General features: G+C 33.0%; 1 protein-coding gene across 1 annotated transcript; it reads left to right on the top strand.

The window, feature by feature from the left end:
- The first annotated feature begins 6,065 nt into the window (after positions 1 to 6,065).
- On the top strand, positions 6,066 to 9,260 carry LOC132050414 (probable serine/threonine-protein kinase PBL9). The gene is made up of 6 exons (XM_059441648.1): positions 6,066 to 6,129; positions 6,703 to 7,010; positions 7,392 to 7,527; positions 7,623 to 7,765; positions 7,867 to 7,990; positions 8,657 to 9,260. Exons 1-6 carry the CDS (start codon positions 6,078 to 6,080, stop codon positions 9,103 to 9,105), a joined length of 1,212 nt encoding a protein of 403 aa, XP_059297631.1. The 5' UTR covers positions 6,066 to 6,077; the 3' UTR covers positions 9,106 to 9,260.
- Positions 9,261 to 16,425: the final 7,165 nt, after the last annotated feature.

Raw genomic sequence — 16,425 nt, forward strand, 5'->3', positions numbered from 1 at the left:
GTATACATGGATAATTCATGCTTTGTCAAATTTGTTCATTGCTGTATGTTAGTCTTTTTTTACCCTCTAAATGGAATCAGAATTTGGAAAGCTTGGATTTTATTCTCGAAAAAGAAAAAATGCTTCAATTTGATGATATGTTTTGCAAGTTCTGCAAGGCATCAGGTGCAACGAACCTACGACTAGTTAATGGAAGCAAAAGAATTTGGAGATAAAATTTTGATTAAAAGAATCTCTTGGACAAAGAGAAGGACGGGAGCTGTGGGGATGAAATTGAAGGACTCGAGGGTTCTTTAAAAATGGAGAAGACGATAATGGTTATAATCAAGGGATGAGGTATGTTTTATTCCATGGTGGCAGTCCACGTTGGTGTGTAAGAAGGAGCTGGGGTGAGGGATCAGAGATGGTGGACATGGAGGAAGAAGAAGAGAGTAAGAAGGAGAAAAGAAAATGGGTTGGGTGAAAAAATTATATCCGGATCGGATCGGGTTAAGTTGGTGGATAAAAAATTATTTGGGGGTGAAAATAGGTGATCTAGGATGATAAGCACGTGTGGCGACCATTTAACATAAGGGTATATCGTTTATAGTAAGATATATATTGTATAATTAACTTATAGTATAACGGTAAGGGTATAATTAGCCTTATAATATAACGGTAAGGGTATAATTGCCCCTATAGTATAACGAAGGGTATGGATGAACTATTTCCCAAAGTTCAGGGGTAATTTTAGCCCTTTTTCGAAAGTTATTTATTGGACAGCATAAGTAGCCAGATGTGTGAAAATCAGAAAATGTTGGTTGGGTGTGAATCGCAGGTAAATTAGTTGGTTTCCATGTATGATTACAATCCAAGAAAACTGGAAATTATTGCTTCCTTTTGACTTAAAACTCTTTGCTAAGTTGCTACGCATTCATTTTCATTTTCTTTCTTTCAAATGCTCCCTCCACCTCAATGTATGTGGCACCTGTTCCTTTTTAATCTATATCAAAATAAGAGTCTGTTTGGATGGGCTTAAAATAAGCAGCTTTAAAAAAAATAAGTTGAAATACCCTTTTTTATTTTTTTTTTATAAAAATTTTTTTTCGAACATAAAAAATTGCTTTTTTTTAAAATTTAAACCAAACAATTAACTTATTTTTTGGGCTTATTTTAAGCATAAAATGGCTTATAAAGTAAACCTGCATACCCAAACACTCAAAAAAGCGAAAGCGACTTATAAAATGTTCGTTTTCAAAACTTATAGCTAAGCCAAACGAGCTCTAAGTATTAATTTTTTATAATTAGAAATAACTTAATTTAATAAAATTTATCTTTTACCTTTAATAAAATAATTTTACACAAATGTCTAAAATTTGATTTAGATAGCAAATTTTTTAAAAAAAATTCTGTATTTCTTAACTTTTGTACCTAATCAAATAATGTTAAATTTTGTACCTAATCAAATAATGCCATATAAATAGAGTGGAAAGGAGTAACTATTTGGGTTGTATTCCTATCCATTAGTCGGTGGATTTAATGAAAAGTGATATTGCTTTAATTGATGATGAATAGTACGTACTTGTTATTTTGGTACCTTGTACGGGTGTTAGCATAAGGTGAACCGACCAAAACAAAAGTGATGAATCGATGGCATCTATAAAAAGTGAGACTTGTCCATGTGTTTTGCCGTGAACATCTATTAAGACTTTGACTATTTTTCTTGTGTTCATATTTATGAGGAGGACCAACAATTTCTTTATTTTTTCAAAAGAAAAATCATTTGGTATAAGCAACTTACGGACTTGATTAATTTTAATTTACGTCACGTAACTTCTTTTTGTTTACGTTTTTTCATTTAATATTCAATATTTATTTTGGTGCCAAATTAATATAATTTCGTGCCACGAAAAAATACGTATTCCAAGGGAAATAGTTTCTATTAGGATTTTTTTCAATACGAGAATTTTAAAAACAAAAAAGTCTCCATTTCAAAATTTCAAATTAAATACTCTAATTATGCTTGAGCGAATCTCATCAATCCAAGTATACCATTGTCTGTGGTGATTTTTGTGGATCAATGGTTTCTATGGCTCAACCAATTCTGATTTTCACTAAATTTTGTTTCCTTTTATCATGTATAACTTTATAACTTAGCAAAAAAAAAATTCTATCTCATCACAATTTTTTGTGGCCGTCAAGTAAAATCACTAAGAGAATTTTAGATTTTTAGATTTTTTTTTTTAAAAAAAATCTCCATTTCAAAAGTTCGAATTGAATACTCTGATTAAGCATGAGCGAATCTCATCCATCCAGCTACACCATCGTCTGTGGTGACTTATGTGGATCAGTGGGTTCTGTGGCTCAACCAATTCTAATTTCCATTGAATTTTGTTTCCTTTTATCATGTGTAACTTTACAACTTAACAAAAAGTTCTATCCATCCATGGCAATTTTTGGTGGCTGTCAAGTAAATTCACTAAGAGAATTCTAGAAAACATTACCAAAAAACAAAAAAAAAAAGATATCCATTTCAAAAGTTCAAATTGAATACTTTGATTAAGCATGAGCGAAACTCATTCATCCAACTAAACCATCGCCTGTGGTGGCTTCTGTGGATTGGTGGTTTATGTGACTCAACCAATTCTAATCTCCATTGAAGTTTGTATCCTTTTATCATGTGTAACTTTACAACTTTGCAAAACAAATTCTATCTATCTCATCAAAATTATTTTTTGCCGACAAATAAATTCACTAAGAGAATATTTTTATAAATTACAAAAAAAAAAATCTCCTTTTCAAAAGTTCGAATTGGATACTCTTAGCTAGCGTTTGGCCATAAATTCCCCAAAAAAAAAATTTGAAAAACTTGATTTGAGTGAAGTTTTCAAGTTTTAAAAATGTGTTTGGCCATAGTTTTTCAAAACATATTTCACTTTTTTTAAAAAAAAAACATGAAACATTACTTATGCTCATAAGTGCTAAAACTATCAAGAATACCCAACCATACATACATATTAATCCCAAATTATGCAGAACATTGTATTTTAACAATAATTGCTAATAACACACTTACTACCTATTACAATTCAAATTACAATACAGGATCCATCCGTGCAAGAAAAAAAAACGGTAATAACTAGCTATTCTTTTATATAATTTTCTCACATTGTACGAACAATCTTCACTTTATAGAAGAGATTGCTTTAATTGTTGAAACATAGTAGATACGACTTTAATGGAGGAACATGGTAGGTAGAAAATAGATTTTTTTTTTTTTTTGTAAAATACAAAAGTTTGGGATAGTTTTTAAAAGTTTAGAAAAGGCCGAAACATATATCTTGGCCCTGAAACAGGCTTGAACCAGAATTTGGGAATTGAAGATTTGTTTTCAAAATTTATCAAAATTTTATGGCCAAACAAAGATTTGAAAACAAAGCTTCAAAATATGTTCCCAATATCTACGGCCAAGCGGGAGCTTATTAATTATGAGCGAATCTCATCCATCCAACTACTCCATCGTCTGTGGTGGGTTCTGTGGCTCAACTAATTCTGATCTCAATTGAATTTTGTTTCCTTTTATCATGTGTAACTTTACAACTTATCAAAAAAAATTCTATCCATCTCATCACAGTTTTTCGTGGCCGTCAAATAAATTCACTAAGAGAATTTTTTTTTTGAAAAATTACAAAAAAAAAAAAATAAAAAATCTCCAAAAAATAAAAAATAAAAAGTCGCCTTCATTTCAATTTTGTTTCCTTTTATCATGTGTAACTTTACAACTTTGCAAAAAGTTGTCATGTTAGTTTTTTAAATTAGTGACGAATTTTAATTTTAGTCCTTATCATATCCTAAAACCCTTCGGAACTTACTATATTTAAGAGAAAATTTGTCCTCTAATTCTCTAATTATTGACGAAAATGTAGCATGAAAAAAAAAAACATCGGGAGGCAAGAGGAGCTTAACGAATGCACCGATCATTTGAAAGTTATGAGAGCACAAAGAAAATGAGTGTTATGAAGTCAAACCTTGAGCAAGCTCTCTAAATTATGTGTGAATTTTTTTTGTCTATATCGATCTCTGAATACATATGTATGAGTCAAGCTTATTATTAAAAGGAGACAAGATAGACTTAACTTGCTTTAAATTTGACAAAAGTGAGCATTTTTAATCTCCATAAAATATTTAACCAATTCTTATTGCTAAGTTTAATGAGAACTATAAATAAAAAGATTAAACCAGAATCCATCGGGAAAATCTTGTATCTCAAAATTGCAACTCCAAAATCAAATCATACACTAAAAAGTACAAAAATAGCAAAAATTGCATTAAACACCAGAAGTTGCATGAACTACAAAAACTGCCCCTTGAACTGTGAGTTTCAAATATAAATTCTCACTAATTTTTTATATCGTAAAATATTAAATCTAACTATTAGAATTTATTAAATATTAATAAAAATTAAAGTACTTACTTTTACGAACTTAAAGAATTAAAATTATATTCAAAATATTACTTTACACCAACCCCAAATGAAAGAGATTATTTTTATTTTTTTCTCATGAAAATTGATTTAACTAATCCCCAATTTGATCAGGATGGGAGTACAAAGGTTTTAAAATGCGCACCGATAAAGGTTGTGATAGAATGATAAATACTTTTTTTTTTTTAAATTCTTAATCATATATTTCGGATTCAGATCATGTTAAGGTCTTCTATTTGAGAAAATTTCCATAAATATAGTTTAGTGCAATTACGAAATACAGCTATAATTTGCGTATTTACGAAATATAGCTACAGTTGATGTATCAGGTTGGTATCAGATGTATTAGCGAAAGAGTTGCAGCGGGCGGGTATCATAACAACTGTTTCAACGGGGTATCAGCTGAAATCGCGACGAAAAAGTTGTATCAAAACATGCTGTATCTAGTTATATTCATGAGTACAGTAATTACATTTTGTAAATACAACATAAATATTTGTAGTTTTCCCAACTCTTTACGAACATCGCCCATGTATAGTACAAATGCACCAATATCCAAGCCACAAATTCAAAGCAACCCCTTATAGGTGTACTGTGTGTGTGTGTGTGTGTGTGTGTGTGTGTGTGTGAATTAAAGACCAGCAGTCCAAAGAGAGAGACAGTTTAAAGATATGAAATGTAGGACCATCCCGCCATTAATATCCCCTTCTACCTACCTTCCTCTTCTCCCTCTTTCTAAGTCACCATCCTATAATATTGATTATAAACATAGTGCAAAATAAAGATAAGTCAAAATTTAGCTCTCTGTTTTTTTTTTTTTGCTCTTTTCCCTCTACTTCAAAGAAACCTCTGCAAATAAGCAGCCATCATCTTTCTTATCCTTCCAACTCTGCTGACTTTTCTTGAAAAAAAAAAAGGTGGGGTGCTTCTTTTATTGAAAAAAACTGTCTTTTTCTTACTTTAAATTTTGATTAGTAATCTTGGTTCTTGAAAAAAACAAGAGTCATTTGGTGGGAGCTGTTTTTTTTTTTTTTTTTTGGTTGGTCTTTGAGAAGAAATAAAAAGACCATTTCACTGTTATTTTCATATATTTCAGCTTTGTGCAAATTTAGCTCTTATCTTAACAACCCTGCTGTTTTTTCTTGAAAAAAAAAAAAAAAAAAAAAAAAAAGAAGAAGAGGTGGGGTGCTTTATTTCTTGAAAAGTTTCATTTCTTACTTTATTTTTTATATTTGTTTATGTTTATATAATTTAGTAATCTTGGTTCTTGAAAAACAAGTCATTTGGTGTTTTTGTTTTTTTTGGTCTTTGAGAAGAAATAGAAAGACCATTTCACTATTATCTTCATATTTCAGGTTTGAACAAATTTAGCTCTTTCCTTGAAAAGATGGGGGTTTTTCATTTCTTGATTTTGATTCATTTTTGATAATATAATCTTGATTTTGTTTGTAAAGAGTCATTTGATAATAAAAATCTTGGTTCTTGAAAAGTATATATTTAGCTTTGAGCAACTTGCATCTGCTATATATATTTTTTTTAAGTGGTTTGTGTTGTGTGATCTACAGAAGCAAAGAGAGATTTGGTGAAGAAGCTAAAGGGTGATTTTGTTTTTCTAATGGGGATATGTTTGAGTGCTAGAATTAAAGCTGAAAGCCCATTTCATACAGGTATTGTTGATATTTTAAAGGTTTCTTGTTTAGCTTAACTGTTTTTGTATACTTGCATAATTTGCAAATTTAAATCTTTTGTAGGTGGGGTTCTGCAAAATACTTTTGTTTGTTTTTTTTTTTTTTGTTTCAATTTTCATTCATATAAGGATGATCATGTCTTTGTTTATGTAGCTAAAATACAATTAATTCATCATAACAGTCATAGAAGTTTGGCTTTTAGCAAAGTGGCTAGTTGGAGTTTTTTGCTATTATTTAGCTTGTATCTTTAGCACCCAGTATTTGGTAACAAGAGTTGCTATCTTTGGTTTAAGTAGCTTTTTTGGGGTCTAATGAAGATAATTATTTAACCTGTTGTACTGATAAAATTATAGGTTCAAACTTACTATTTGTTGCAATTTTAGAGAATTTTTACATGTAAATTTAGTAATGAGAGTTATCCTGATCAACATAGCTGTTGCTATCTCTGGTTTAAGAAGCTTTTTGTGGTCTAATGAGATTACTTGTTGCTAATTTCTAATGGATAGTGGCATCCAAAGCAAGTTATCTAATATATTAAAACAATTGTTACAGGGCTAAATTCAAGATCTGTTAGCATAGATGGATGTGATAGCAATCCAAGCTCGAGGGTACCACCGCCTACCCGAAGTGAAGGAGAGATATTGCAGTCTCCCAATTTGAAGAGCTTTAGTTTTTCTGATCTTAAAACTGCCACTAGGAACTTTCGTCCCGATAGTGTGCTAGGAGAAGGTGGTTTTGGCTCGGTTTTCAAAGGGTGGATCGATGAGAACACGTTCGCAGCTACCAAGCCTGGTACAGGTGTGATCATTGCTGTGAAAAGGCTAAATCAAGAAGGTTTTCAAGGTCACAGGGAATGGCTGGTGAGTTTCTTATGTTCTATTTGAGATGTACGACTCGGTATAAACTTAGGGATAGTTACATTTTTGGACCGCTCTAAAACATAATAGCCAATAAATGTATATGTTTTGCATATTAAGTATAAATATGCATATAATATACATAAATATGCGTATGATATACATATAATATACTTAATCAGTGTATATGGTTTGTATATTTTGGCTAGCCCCCGTAACGTTTTCGTTGAACAAAGCCCTTAAACTTAAGTGTGCCGGTTATCCCATGAACCGTAGTTACTTATTGCAGCGCTTGTTCAAGTGCTAATATTTTCTAATTTTGAGTGTCTCGAGGTTGTAAAGGTTGTTCGCGTTCTCATTTGTATTGTGCTTCTATGGTTTTAGGCAGAAGTAAACTATTTGGGACAATTTTCTCATCCTCATCTTGTAAAGTTGATTGGCTATTGCTTGGAGGATGAACACCGGCTTTTGGTTTATGAATTCATGCCTCGGGGAAGCTTGGAAAACCACTTGTTTAGGAGTGAGTTCTTTGTCCCCATCCATTCGTAATTTCAACTCTAAATTATGAATAATTGACGCCTTTGGAGTAAAAAGTGTACGTTTGTTCTGTAACAGGAGGTTCTTATTTCCAACCTCTATCTTGGAGACTGCGATTGAAGGTTGCTCTAGGAGCTGCAAAGGGCCTTGCTTTTCTCCACAGTGCGGAGACAAAAGTGATATATAGAGACTTCAAAACCTCGAATATTTTGCTTGATTCAGTACGTCCACTGTAAAATTAGATCTTTTTGTGCAATTGCTTTCTTATTACGAGCCGGCGAACCTGTTCTTATTTGTTGCTGTTTTTCTTATAACATTGTAGAACTACACTGCCAAACTCTCGGACTTTGGATTAGCCAAGGATGGGCCAACGGGTGACAAAAGCCATGTCTCTACAAGGGTTATGGGGACCTACGGATATGCAGCTCCAGAATACATGGCCACTGGTACGGTTTCTTTTCGTGCTCTTTTCATTTATGGTCCGTTGGCCCAAATCAATTATGAGTGCCAGCCAAAATATGCAATTCATATACACTGATTATGTGTATTGTATGTATGCAACGTATATATTATATGCATATTTATACTTAATATACAAGACATATACATTTGCCATTTATTATGTTTTTGGATGGTCCAAAAGATAATTATCCCTTCTTTCCCCTCCGACTCGTCTGCTAGTTTCCTCTCTTGTTCCCATGCGACTTCCATAGAGTATTGAAGTTTAGGATGTCAGATACTGACCAGGGCATCTTTGCATCTATGATGGGACATCTCTCTTATCCAAGATCCATTTAACACAGTTTTCTCTTTTACATCTCCTCTTATCCAAGATCCATTTATCACAGTTTTCTCTTTTGCTTTTTAATTCACATTCTTATTCACAAGAACCTCATTCACATATGATGCATTTGCACTACGCTCCATTTCCTAGTCCACAATTCGTCAGTGCTCTTTCCAGGTGCTGAACGAACAATGATTTCTTGATATTAGAATGAGATCAGCAATCGTTGATTGACTTTCCATGTTGCATTCAACCGAAATCATAAATCACTCAGGACCCTGAATTATCTATTTACTAATCTCCCTTTGATTCATCTGCTTTAATACAGGTCATTTAACTAGCAAGAGTGATGTGTATAGTTTTGGAGTTGTCCTCCTCGAGATGCTGTCAGGTCGTAGGGCGATCGACAAGAATAGACCATCCGGAGAACACAACCTGGTCGAGTGGGCAAAACCTTACTTGGGCAACAAACGTAAAGTCTTCCGCGTTTTGGATACCCGTCTTGAAGGCCAGTACTCAATGGACGTGGCAAGTAAAGTAGCTAACCTTGCCTCGCGATGCCTATCAAAAGATCCTCGGTTTAGATCAAGCATGAGTGACATTGTTAAAGAACTCGAGCATCTTTATCAGCAATCTAAAGATGCAGGAAATACTCGTAGCCACGGTAACAACCGGCCTAATAGACCACGTAGACGGAGTGCTGGTGATGTTGCTGGTGGTAGAAATGGTTCGGTTGCTTATCCGAGACCATCTGCTTCTCCCCTTTATGCTAAATAATTCAATACATGATTGAAAGATGCCTTCGTTTTTTCTTTTGCCTTTATGTTTTCGTGCTTGAAAAGTAATTTAGGCTGCTGAAGAACCTGCGCATTTGCAGAATCAGCTGATTGTATAGTTGTTTTGGCTAATGTATTGAATCATTACTTTCTATAGATCCTGAATGTGTTTGTAACTGGAGGATTGTTCAAAGATAACAAGATGTTTTTTTGACACAGTAAGGGAATGCTAATCAGTGGCGAAGCCACATAGACCGTCAGTTGGAAAATTATATTGTGTATAAAGAAAATCATACTGCATATATAGGTCAAAAATTACTTTACAGAAAATCATACTGTGTATATCGTTCAAAGTTTACGTCCTGTAAATATATGCTAAATCTTGAACACTCTTTGACAGAATTCCCAGCTTCACCCAATATGCTAAGTTCTATTTGCGTTATTGATATTGGCAACTTTTTTCCCCCATGAAAAAGTTCTTATCTTTTAAAGTCAAGTACTTGTTGTATGTCTATTTCAGCTTTTCTCTCTGCTACATCCTCTTTTTAGAATGTGGGATACATGGGGCGTGTTATCCTTCAGTCTAAAGTCTTTATAATATAAAGTGGGGCATGTTTTATAAAGTTAAAAGGGAAATAGTGGTGGAAAAACTGATGTTATGTAAAAAGTAATCACAGGAGGATGCAAAAAGTTGTAACTCAATTTCTTATCTCCAACATTAATCTGGGAGTCCCCATAAAGATCATTAGTGCTTTCGTTATCTAAAACAAACTTGGATTATTAGCCTAGTTAGAGTATGGAGATGGACATTGAAGTGACAACAATTTGGGTCCTTTGCTGGGGATGCATCACTTGAGAGGTAAGTTCGATCTTAATCTACATGTTGTTTGAACCACAGAAAAGCCGTGTGCCATATGAATCTCACATTCAATGGTGATGTTAAAAAAATGAGCTCGACTTTTTTAAGAGAAAATGATCTCTTATAATCAGTTATCATTTTGAATAGGAAAAAATGATTTTACAAATATTTTTCATGATTTATTTACGAATCTCCTGCTTTTATGATCTTCTATAAAAATGATTATATAGCTTAAATAACATTTTCTATTTGTAGTTGGTTACAAAATTGATCTACTTTTGTAAGAACTATAACTTCATTTTTTTACTATAACCACTAGAATATTACGAGCTTAAAAATTGTACTTCAGTAGGGATCTAAATACAAGAATTTATTTTCTTAAAAATAGATCACGCTTTATGACGAATGGTGGAGAAAGGATGCCCTATCATAGTACAACAACATACCCAAATTAATCCCACAAACATGTGGGAATGCTCATGCAGTTAAGTGTCTGTGACCTTACCCCATCTTGGAAGGTAGGGAGATTGTTTCCGAAAGACCCTCAGCTCAAAGATGCCCTATCATAGTATTTACATGTTTATTTTGTACTTTCTCTTAGGGTGGGGGAGGACTATCAGCAGTAGGAACGGGAAAGATAAAAGAGGGATGGACATTTAATAAAAATAATTAAGTTATATGCAGTTATTTCACATAAATTTTCTACACTAACGCTATAATAAGCAAATTAGTTGTCATTTTACCAGGTTAGCAACTAATATTTATTAGAAAAAACTATTTATTATTATTTATAAGTGACCTGATTGAGTAAAGCAAGTACTAATAAAATTTGAAAACTTTTTCTTTTCACTTCAATATAGTCTAACTCATTAAATTCAATAATATATTAATTCACTTAATATCTTTTACCCGCCAACACATAAAACCTTAAACTTCTAATGAAATTGCAACCATTAGGCCATGAGAATTTTTCACTTTTTTCCGGAAAATTATTTCACTTTATTTGGAAATCAGCATTTGGCCATGAAAATTCCAAATACAACTTCAAGTTGTATTTGGAATTAGAAAACCAACTAAAACCTTGTTTTCACATTTTTTCACCTTATTCACTTTCAATACATTCAAACAACCAAATATTCTTTACAAAAACTATGACCAAACACAACTCCAACTCAAAAATTCCAAATAAAGTGAAAAATATTTGATTTTCATGGCCAAACGCCTACTTAGAACTACGTGGTTAGTTGCTCGGTCAGAGAAGGTATATTATCTGTAACTACATTTGGGATTTGGCAAAAAAGGCCGCCGGTGGATGAGACTGCTTCAGAAAGAAGAAATCAGGTAACGCGGTCCACTCTTATGGGCCTGAATTTGGTCCACCCATATCCTTATTCAAAGAAGGGACAATGCTTTTCCTTGAATATTCTTGGTTATCAGATTTTGAAAGCCTCCAACATATCATATTATTATGCTAAGTTAATTACTGATGTAATCTAATTGGACCAACGAAAAAAATAGGTGAAACAAAGTCAAGACAGTCAAATATAGCCTTTAGGAAATTGCCTTGTCAGACATCATTAAACTCGGGTCTAAAATTTACTCGTGCATTTCTCAACCTTATAGATAAAACATTAGACTTTCATCTAAAGCTTGTAATGATTGCAAACTTAAGAACATGATCTAGCGTTTCTCATAAGATTTTCAGTTTGCTTAAAAAAAATCGTTAGGCCGTGATCTAAAAGGTCCATAAGTTGCAAGAAAATTAAAAAGAGGGTCATTTACTAAATAGTTATTGTTATTAACTGTAATCTGAAACAGTAATTAATAAACAAATTCCTGTTTATTAATTGAAATTAGAAAGAAAATACTCGAACAGAAATGTAGAAGATGTAGAAAATATTCCGAGCCCACAAGTTGCTTGTGTGTCCTTATGATTTTTTAATATGGATTCTATTTCACTATTGATTGCCTCTTTCCAATAATGTGCTTCTGAGGAAGACATAACTTCTTTAAAAGTCTGAGGTTCATTTTCCAACAAAAATGTTAGAAAATCTGGTCCAAAGGATGTAGACGTCCTTTGACATTTGCTACATCTTGGATTTTCCTCATTATGAATATTGTCATTTGCTTCTTCCCGAGGTTGTTTAGATCTTATGCTAGACGTCTCACATTCATTTTTATACGGATATATATTTTCAAAAAATTCAGCATTATCTGATTCAATTATCGTATTTACATGAATCTCAGGATTTTCTGATTTATGAACCAGAAATCGATATGCTTTACTTTTCGTTGCATATCCAATAAAAACACAATCAACAATTTTCGTTCCTATTTTTATCCTCTTAGGTTTAGGAACTTGTACTTTCGCCAAACACCCCATACTTTGAAATATTTCATGTTAGGATTTCTTCCTTTGCACTTTTCATATGGGATGGATTGTGTTTTTCTATGGGGAACTCGATTAAGTATTCTATTAGCAGTAAGAATAGCTTCCTCCCACAAGTTTTGGGGTAAACCAGAACTTATCAATAAGACATTCATCATTTCCTTTAAGGTTTTATTTTTCCTTTCTGCAATCCCATTAGATTGAAGCGAGTAAGGAGCAGTTGTTTGATGAATAATGTCATATTCCAAACAAATTTCTTCGAACGGGAATTCATATTCGCCACCCCTATCACTTCTGATCATTTTAATCTTTTTATTTAGTTGTGTCTCAACTTCATTTTTGTATTGCTTGAATGCATTAATTGCTTCATCTTTACTATTAAGTAAATAAATATAGCAATACCTTGTGCTGTCGTCAATAAAAGTTATGAAATACTTTTTCCCACCGCGAGATGGTATTGACTTCATGTCGCAAATATCGGTGTGAATTAAGTCTAAAAGATTTGAATTCCTTTCAATTGATTTATAAGGATGTTTAACATACTTTGATTCCACACATATTTGACACTTGGTTTTATTACATTCAAACTTAGGCAATATTTCTAAATTAATCGTTTTCCGCAATGTTTTATAGTTGACTTGACCCAAACGTGAATGCCATAAAGAGTTTGACTCAAGCAAGTAAGAAGAAGCAACAAATTTATTCATTTCAATCGCTATTACATTAAGCTTGAAAAGGCCCTCATTTAGGTAACCTTTTCCTACGTACATATCATTTTTGCTAATTACAATTTTTTCAGAAATAAAAACGCACCTAACCCATTTTTAACGAGAAGTGCTACAGAAACTAAATTCTTGCGAATATCAAGAACATGTAGAACATTGTTGAGCGTCACCACTTTTCCTGAAGTCATCTTCAAGCAGATCTTTCCAACTCCTTCTACTTTAGCAATTGAGGAGTTTCCCATAAATATTGTCTCGTCTGGACCTGCAGGAGCATAAGATGCAAACAATCCTTTGTTGGCACATACATGACGAGTAGCTCCAGAATCAATCCACCATTCTTTGGAGTTTCTTACCAAATTACGTTCAGAGAGCATGACACATAAGTTCTCCACTTCCTCGTTCGTTTCAATTATATTTTCCCTTGATGCCTTTTGTTTTCTTTCTTCAGAGCTCCGCATTCCGCAGCCTTGTGTCCAACTTTTCCGCAATTGTGGCAACTGCCTTTAAATTTCTTCTTAGGCGAAAAATTCTTTGGTCCAGACGACCTCTTTCTCTTTTTGTCATTCTTTGGTGCCTCTTCAACAATATTTGCCCCAAAGAATTGTTGAACTTGCTCGTGACTTTTTTTCTGCAGCCTTGTTGTCTTCTTCTATCCTTAGGCGCACAATCAGATCATAAAGGGTCATCTATTTTCGTTTGTGTTTCAAGTAATTTTTAAAGTCTCTCCACAACGGAGGAAACTTTTCGATAACTGCTGCTACTTGAAGCGAATCATTTATGACCATACCTTCCGCAAGAAGATCATGGATTATGATTTGTAATTCTTGAACTTGTGACTAACGGGCTTGCTGTCCACCATTTTGAAGTCCAAGAATTTTACGTACCACGGATTTCTTTAATCCAGCGTCCTCTATTTTTGTGTTTATTCTCGAGAGCATTCCACAAATCTTTAGAAGTTTTACGCACACTGAAGACATTATACAAGCCATCCTTTAAGTCGTTGAGAATATAGTTTTTGCACATAAAATCGGAGTGTTTCCACGCCTCAAGTGTAACGGTTCGCATTTTTGCTGGCGGGGTTAGCGCTCGGAAAAGCTACTTCGAAATCGTTGGTGCTCTTTCAGACTTTGTTTTAAAAGAGTCGCCACCTAATTTTTAGGAAATTAGGAAAATCAATTTTGAAGGGTTTATTCATACACCGTAAAAAAACCTTCTTAATCCAAAGTTCTAGGTAAGGGTTCTGGTGATCCCCTAGAGAAGGTGTTAGGCACCCTAGTATTAAGGATCCGTAATATACGGTTGACCTTCGAATTCCAATGTATGAGTATTTGCATGAACTGTTTACTTAATGTTTATTTCCCGCAAAAGACTGTCAGGTTGCACATCATTATTTGAAAAAAGAATTGAATATATCCCCTTTATAAATAGGGTATTTAGGTTTGGATTTATGATATCTGGGTATAATTAGTTCCTTTTATATATAAGGATAGTAGTTTTTCTATAGAAAAAGATAGAAAGTTTATTTATTGATCTAAGTTCTATTCATGCTTTACTCACACATGGGTCGGGTTAATCCGTTTAATACATTTTTTAGAATACCCTTACCTAAATTTTTATAATTAGGCGTAAATTGGACTGTTTTGACTTTTTAAGAAAGAACTCTTTATAGTTTGCGCAGTTGGTTTTTTAAAGGGAAAATAAATTATGCTTATGGTCTAAAATTTTGTATAAGTTCCCTTTACAAAATATACTTGCTGTATTTTTTTATAAAAGTCCCAAATTTAGTTTCAAAAGATAAGACTTTGACTTTAAAATCCATTTCGTTTTTGGGTCTTAGGATACTTTACTGAATTTCTTTAAAACATGGGCATTGGTCTAGAAAAACTATTTAATCATAGATTCATTGCTTAGGAAAAATTAAATAGGTCCTGACCCAAAGAAATGTTCTTATTATTTAAAGAAACAACCCGCGTGGGCCTTGGCCCAAATGTACCTCATTTTGCCACTTACACTATGGGCCTTAGTCTCCTTTTATTAGCCTCATATTTTATGTAAAAAAAACCATACAGAATTTCCTAGCCCAAATGGTGACTTTATATAAATTCTTATTTTTCAAAGACCAAACTGAAATGAGTTTTGGTCCAAAATATTCTTTGAAAACATTCGATTTTAAGGAAAAGACTCGGGTGGGTTTTGGCCCAAAAATATTCTTTGAAAACATCGCGTTTATGATTAGAAAAGAGACATGTTTTAACAGTTTTTTCTTAAAAAATAAAAAGAAATTTTTCGTCCAATGTGTTCACCTACTTAATTTTGTACCACACATTATACTATCTCTATTTAAAAGAAGACCTCTTTGGCTCGCCACTTATTAAGATCAAAAGTACTTTGTTTTCCATTTTAATCCCCAAAATCAGTACGCATTTTCAAATTTAAAAAAAAAAAAAAAGAAGAGTTTTAGGTGCTAAAGTCAATCTAAACGGCATATGCACCATTTCGCCTAAGATGCCTAATTCGCAATATAATGGTTCCAATAATGTTTGTGGGTTTTACAAGTAACGAATACAATACAAAGAAACGAAATAGGAAAATGTAATGAAGAAAGTGAAATGGGGTGTACCAAACCCCAACCATTTTCACCCATGGTTGGGCTTTCATTTTATTTTGACCCATGACTTGGCCTTCAATATATTAGCTTTCCTTTCTTCTTTTTTGGACTCAATGACACTTGAAAGAATTTTTCCTATTGGGTTTTTAGCCCAATAGGGTGACTTCGAGAGGGAAAAAACAAAAGATCCCGGTTAGTTTATATTTTACTGTTCCTATCATACACATGATATATGCACACAATATACACAACGCAGAGGGTCCCATTCTAAAAAACAAATATATAAGCAAATATCATATTTATTCATAAACTCATGTAGGGCATGTGTGTTCTATGTTTATATTTCATCACTCCCCTTTATTCCCGATGCCGTACAAGTCCTATCATACACATGATATACCTAAACACACAATATACACAACCACACACACACACACATGGCTTAGATTAAATAGATAAGTCCCATTCTATATATGGATTAAATATACACATATATAAACAACATATCATATTTATTCATAAAAGCCAAAACATCACTTATATCCTAAACATGGAAGAGAGAATATTCTCATGTAATATCTATGTTAAACCTAATTACACAACTCAAATAACACAAGTCACAATGTTGAATCAAGTATACAATGGCAGAGGGCACCTGGAAGGAAAAAGCAACTTCTAGATAATCCTAATCACCCTTTATTCCCGATGCCGAATTATCAAGTTCCACATTTTATGGATAG

This window comes from Lycium ferocissimum, chromosome 3 (assembly GCF_029784015.1).
Source record: "Lycium ferocissimum isolate CSIRO_LF1 chromosome 3, AGI_CSIRO_Lferr_CH_V1, whole genome shotgun sequence".
NCBI lineage: Eukaryota > Viridiplantae > Streptophyta > Magnoliopsida > Solanales > Solanaceae > Lycium > Lycium ferocissimum.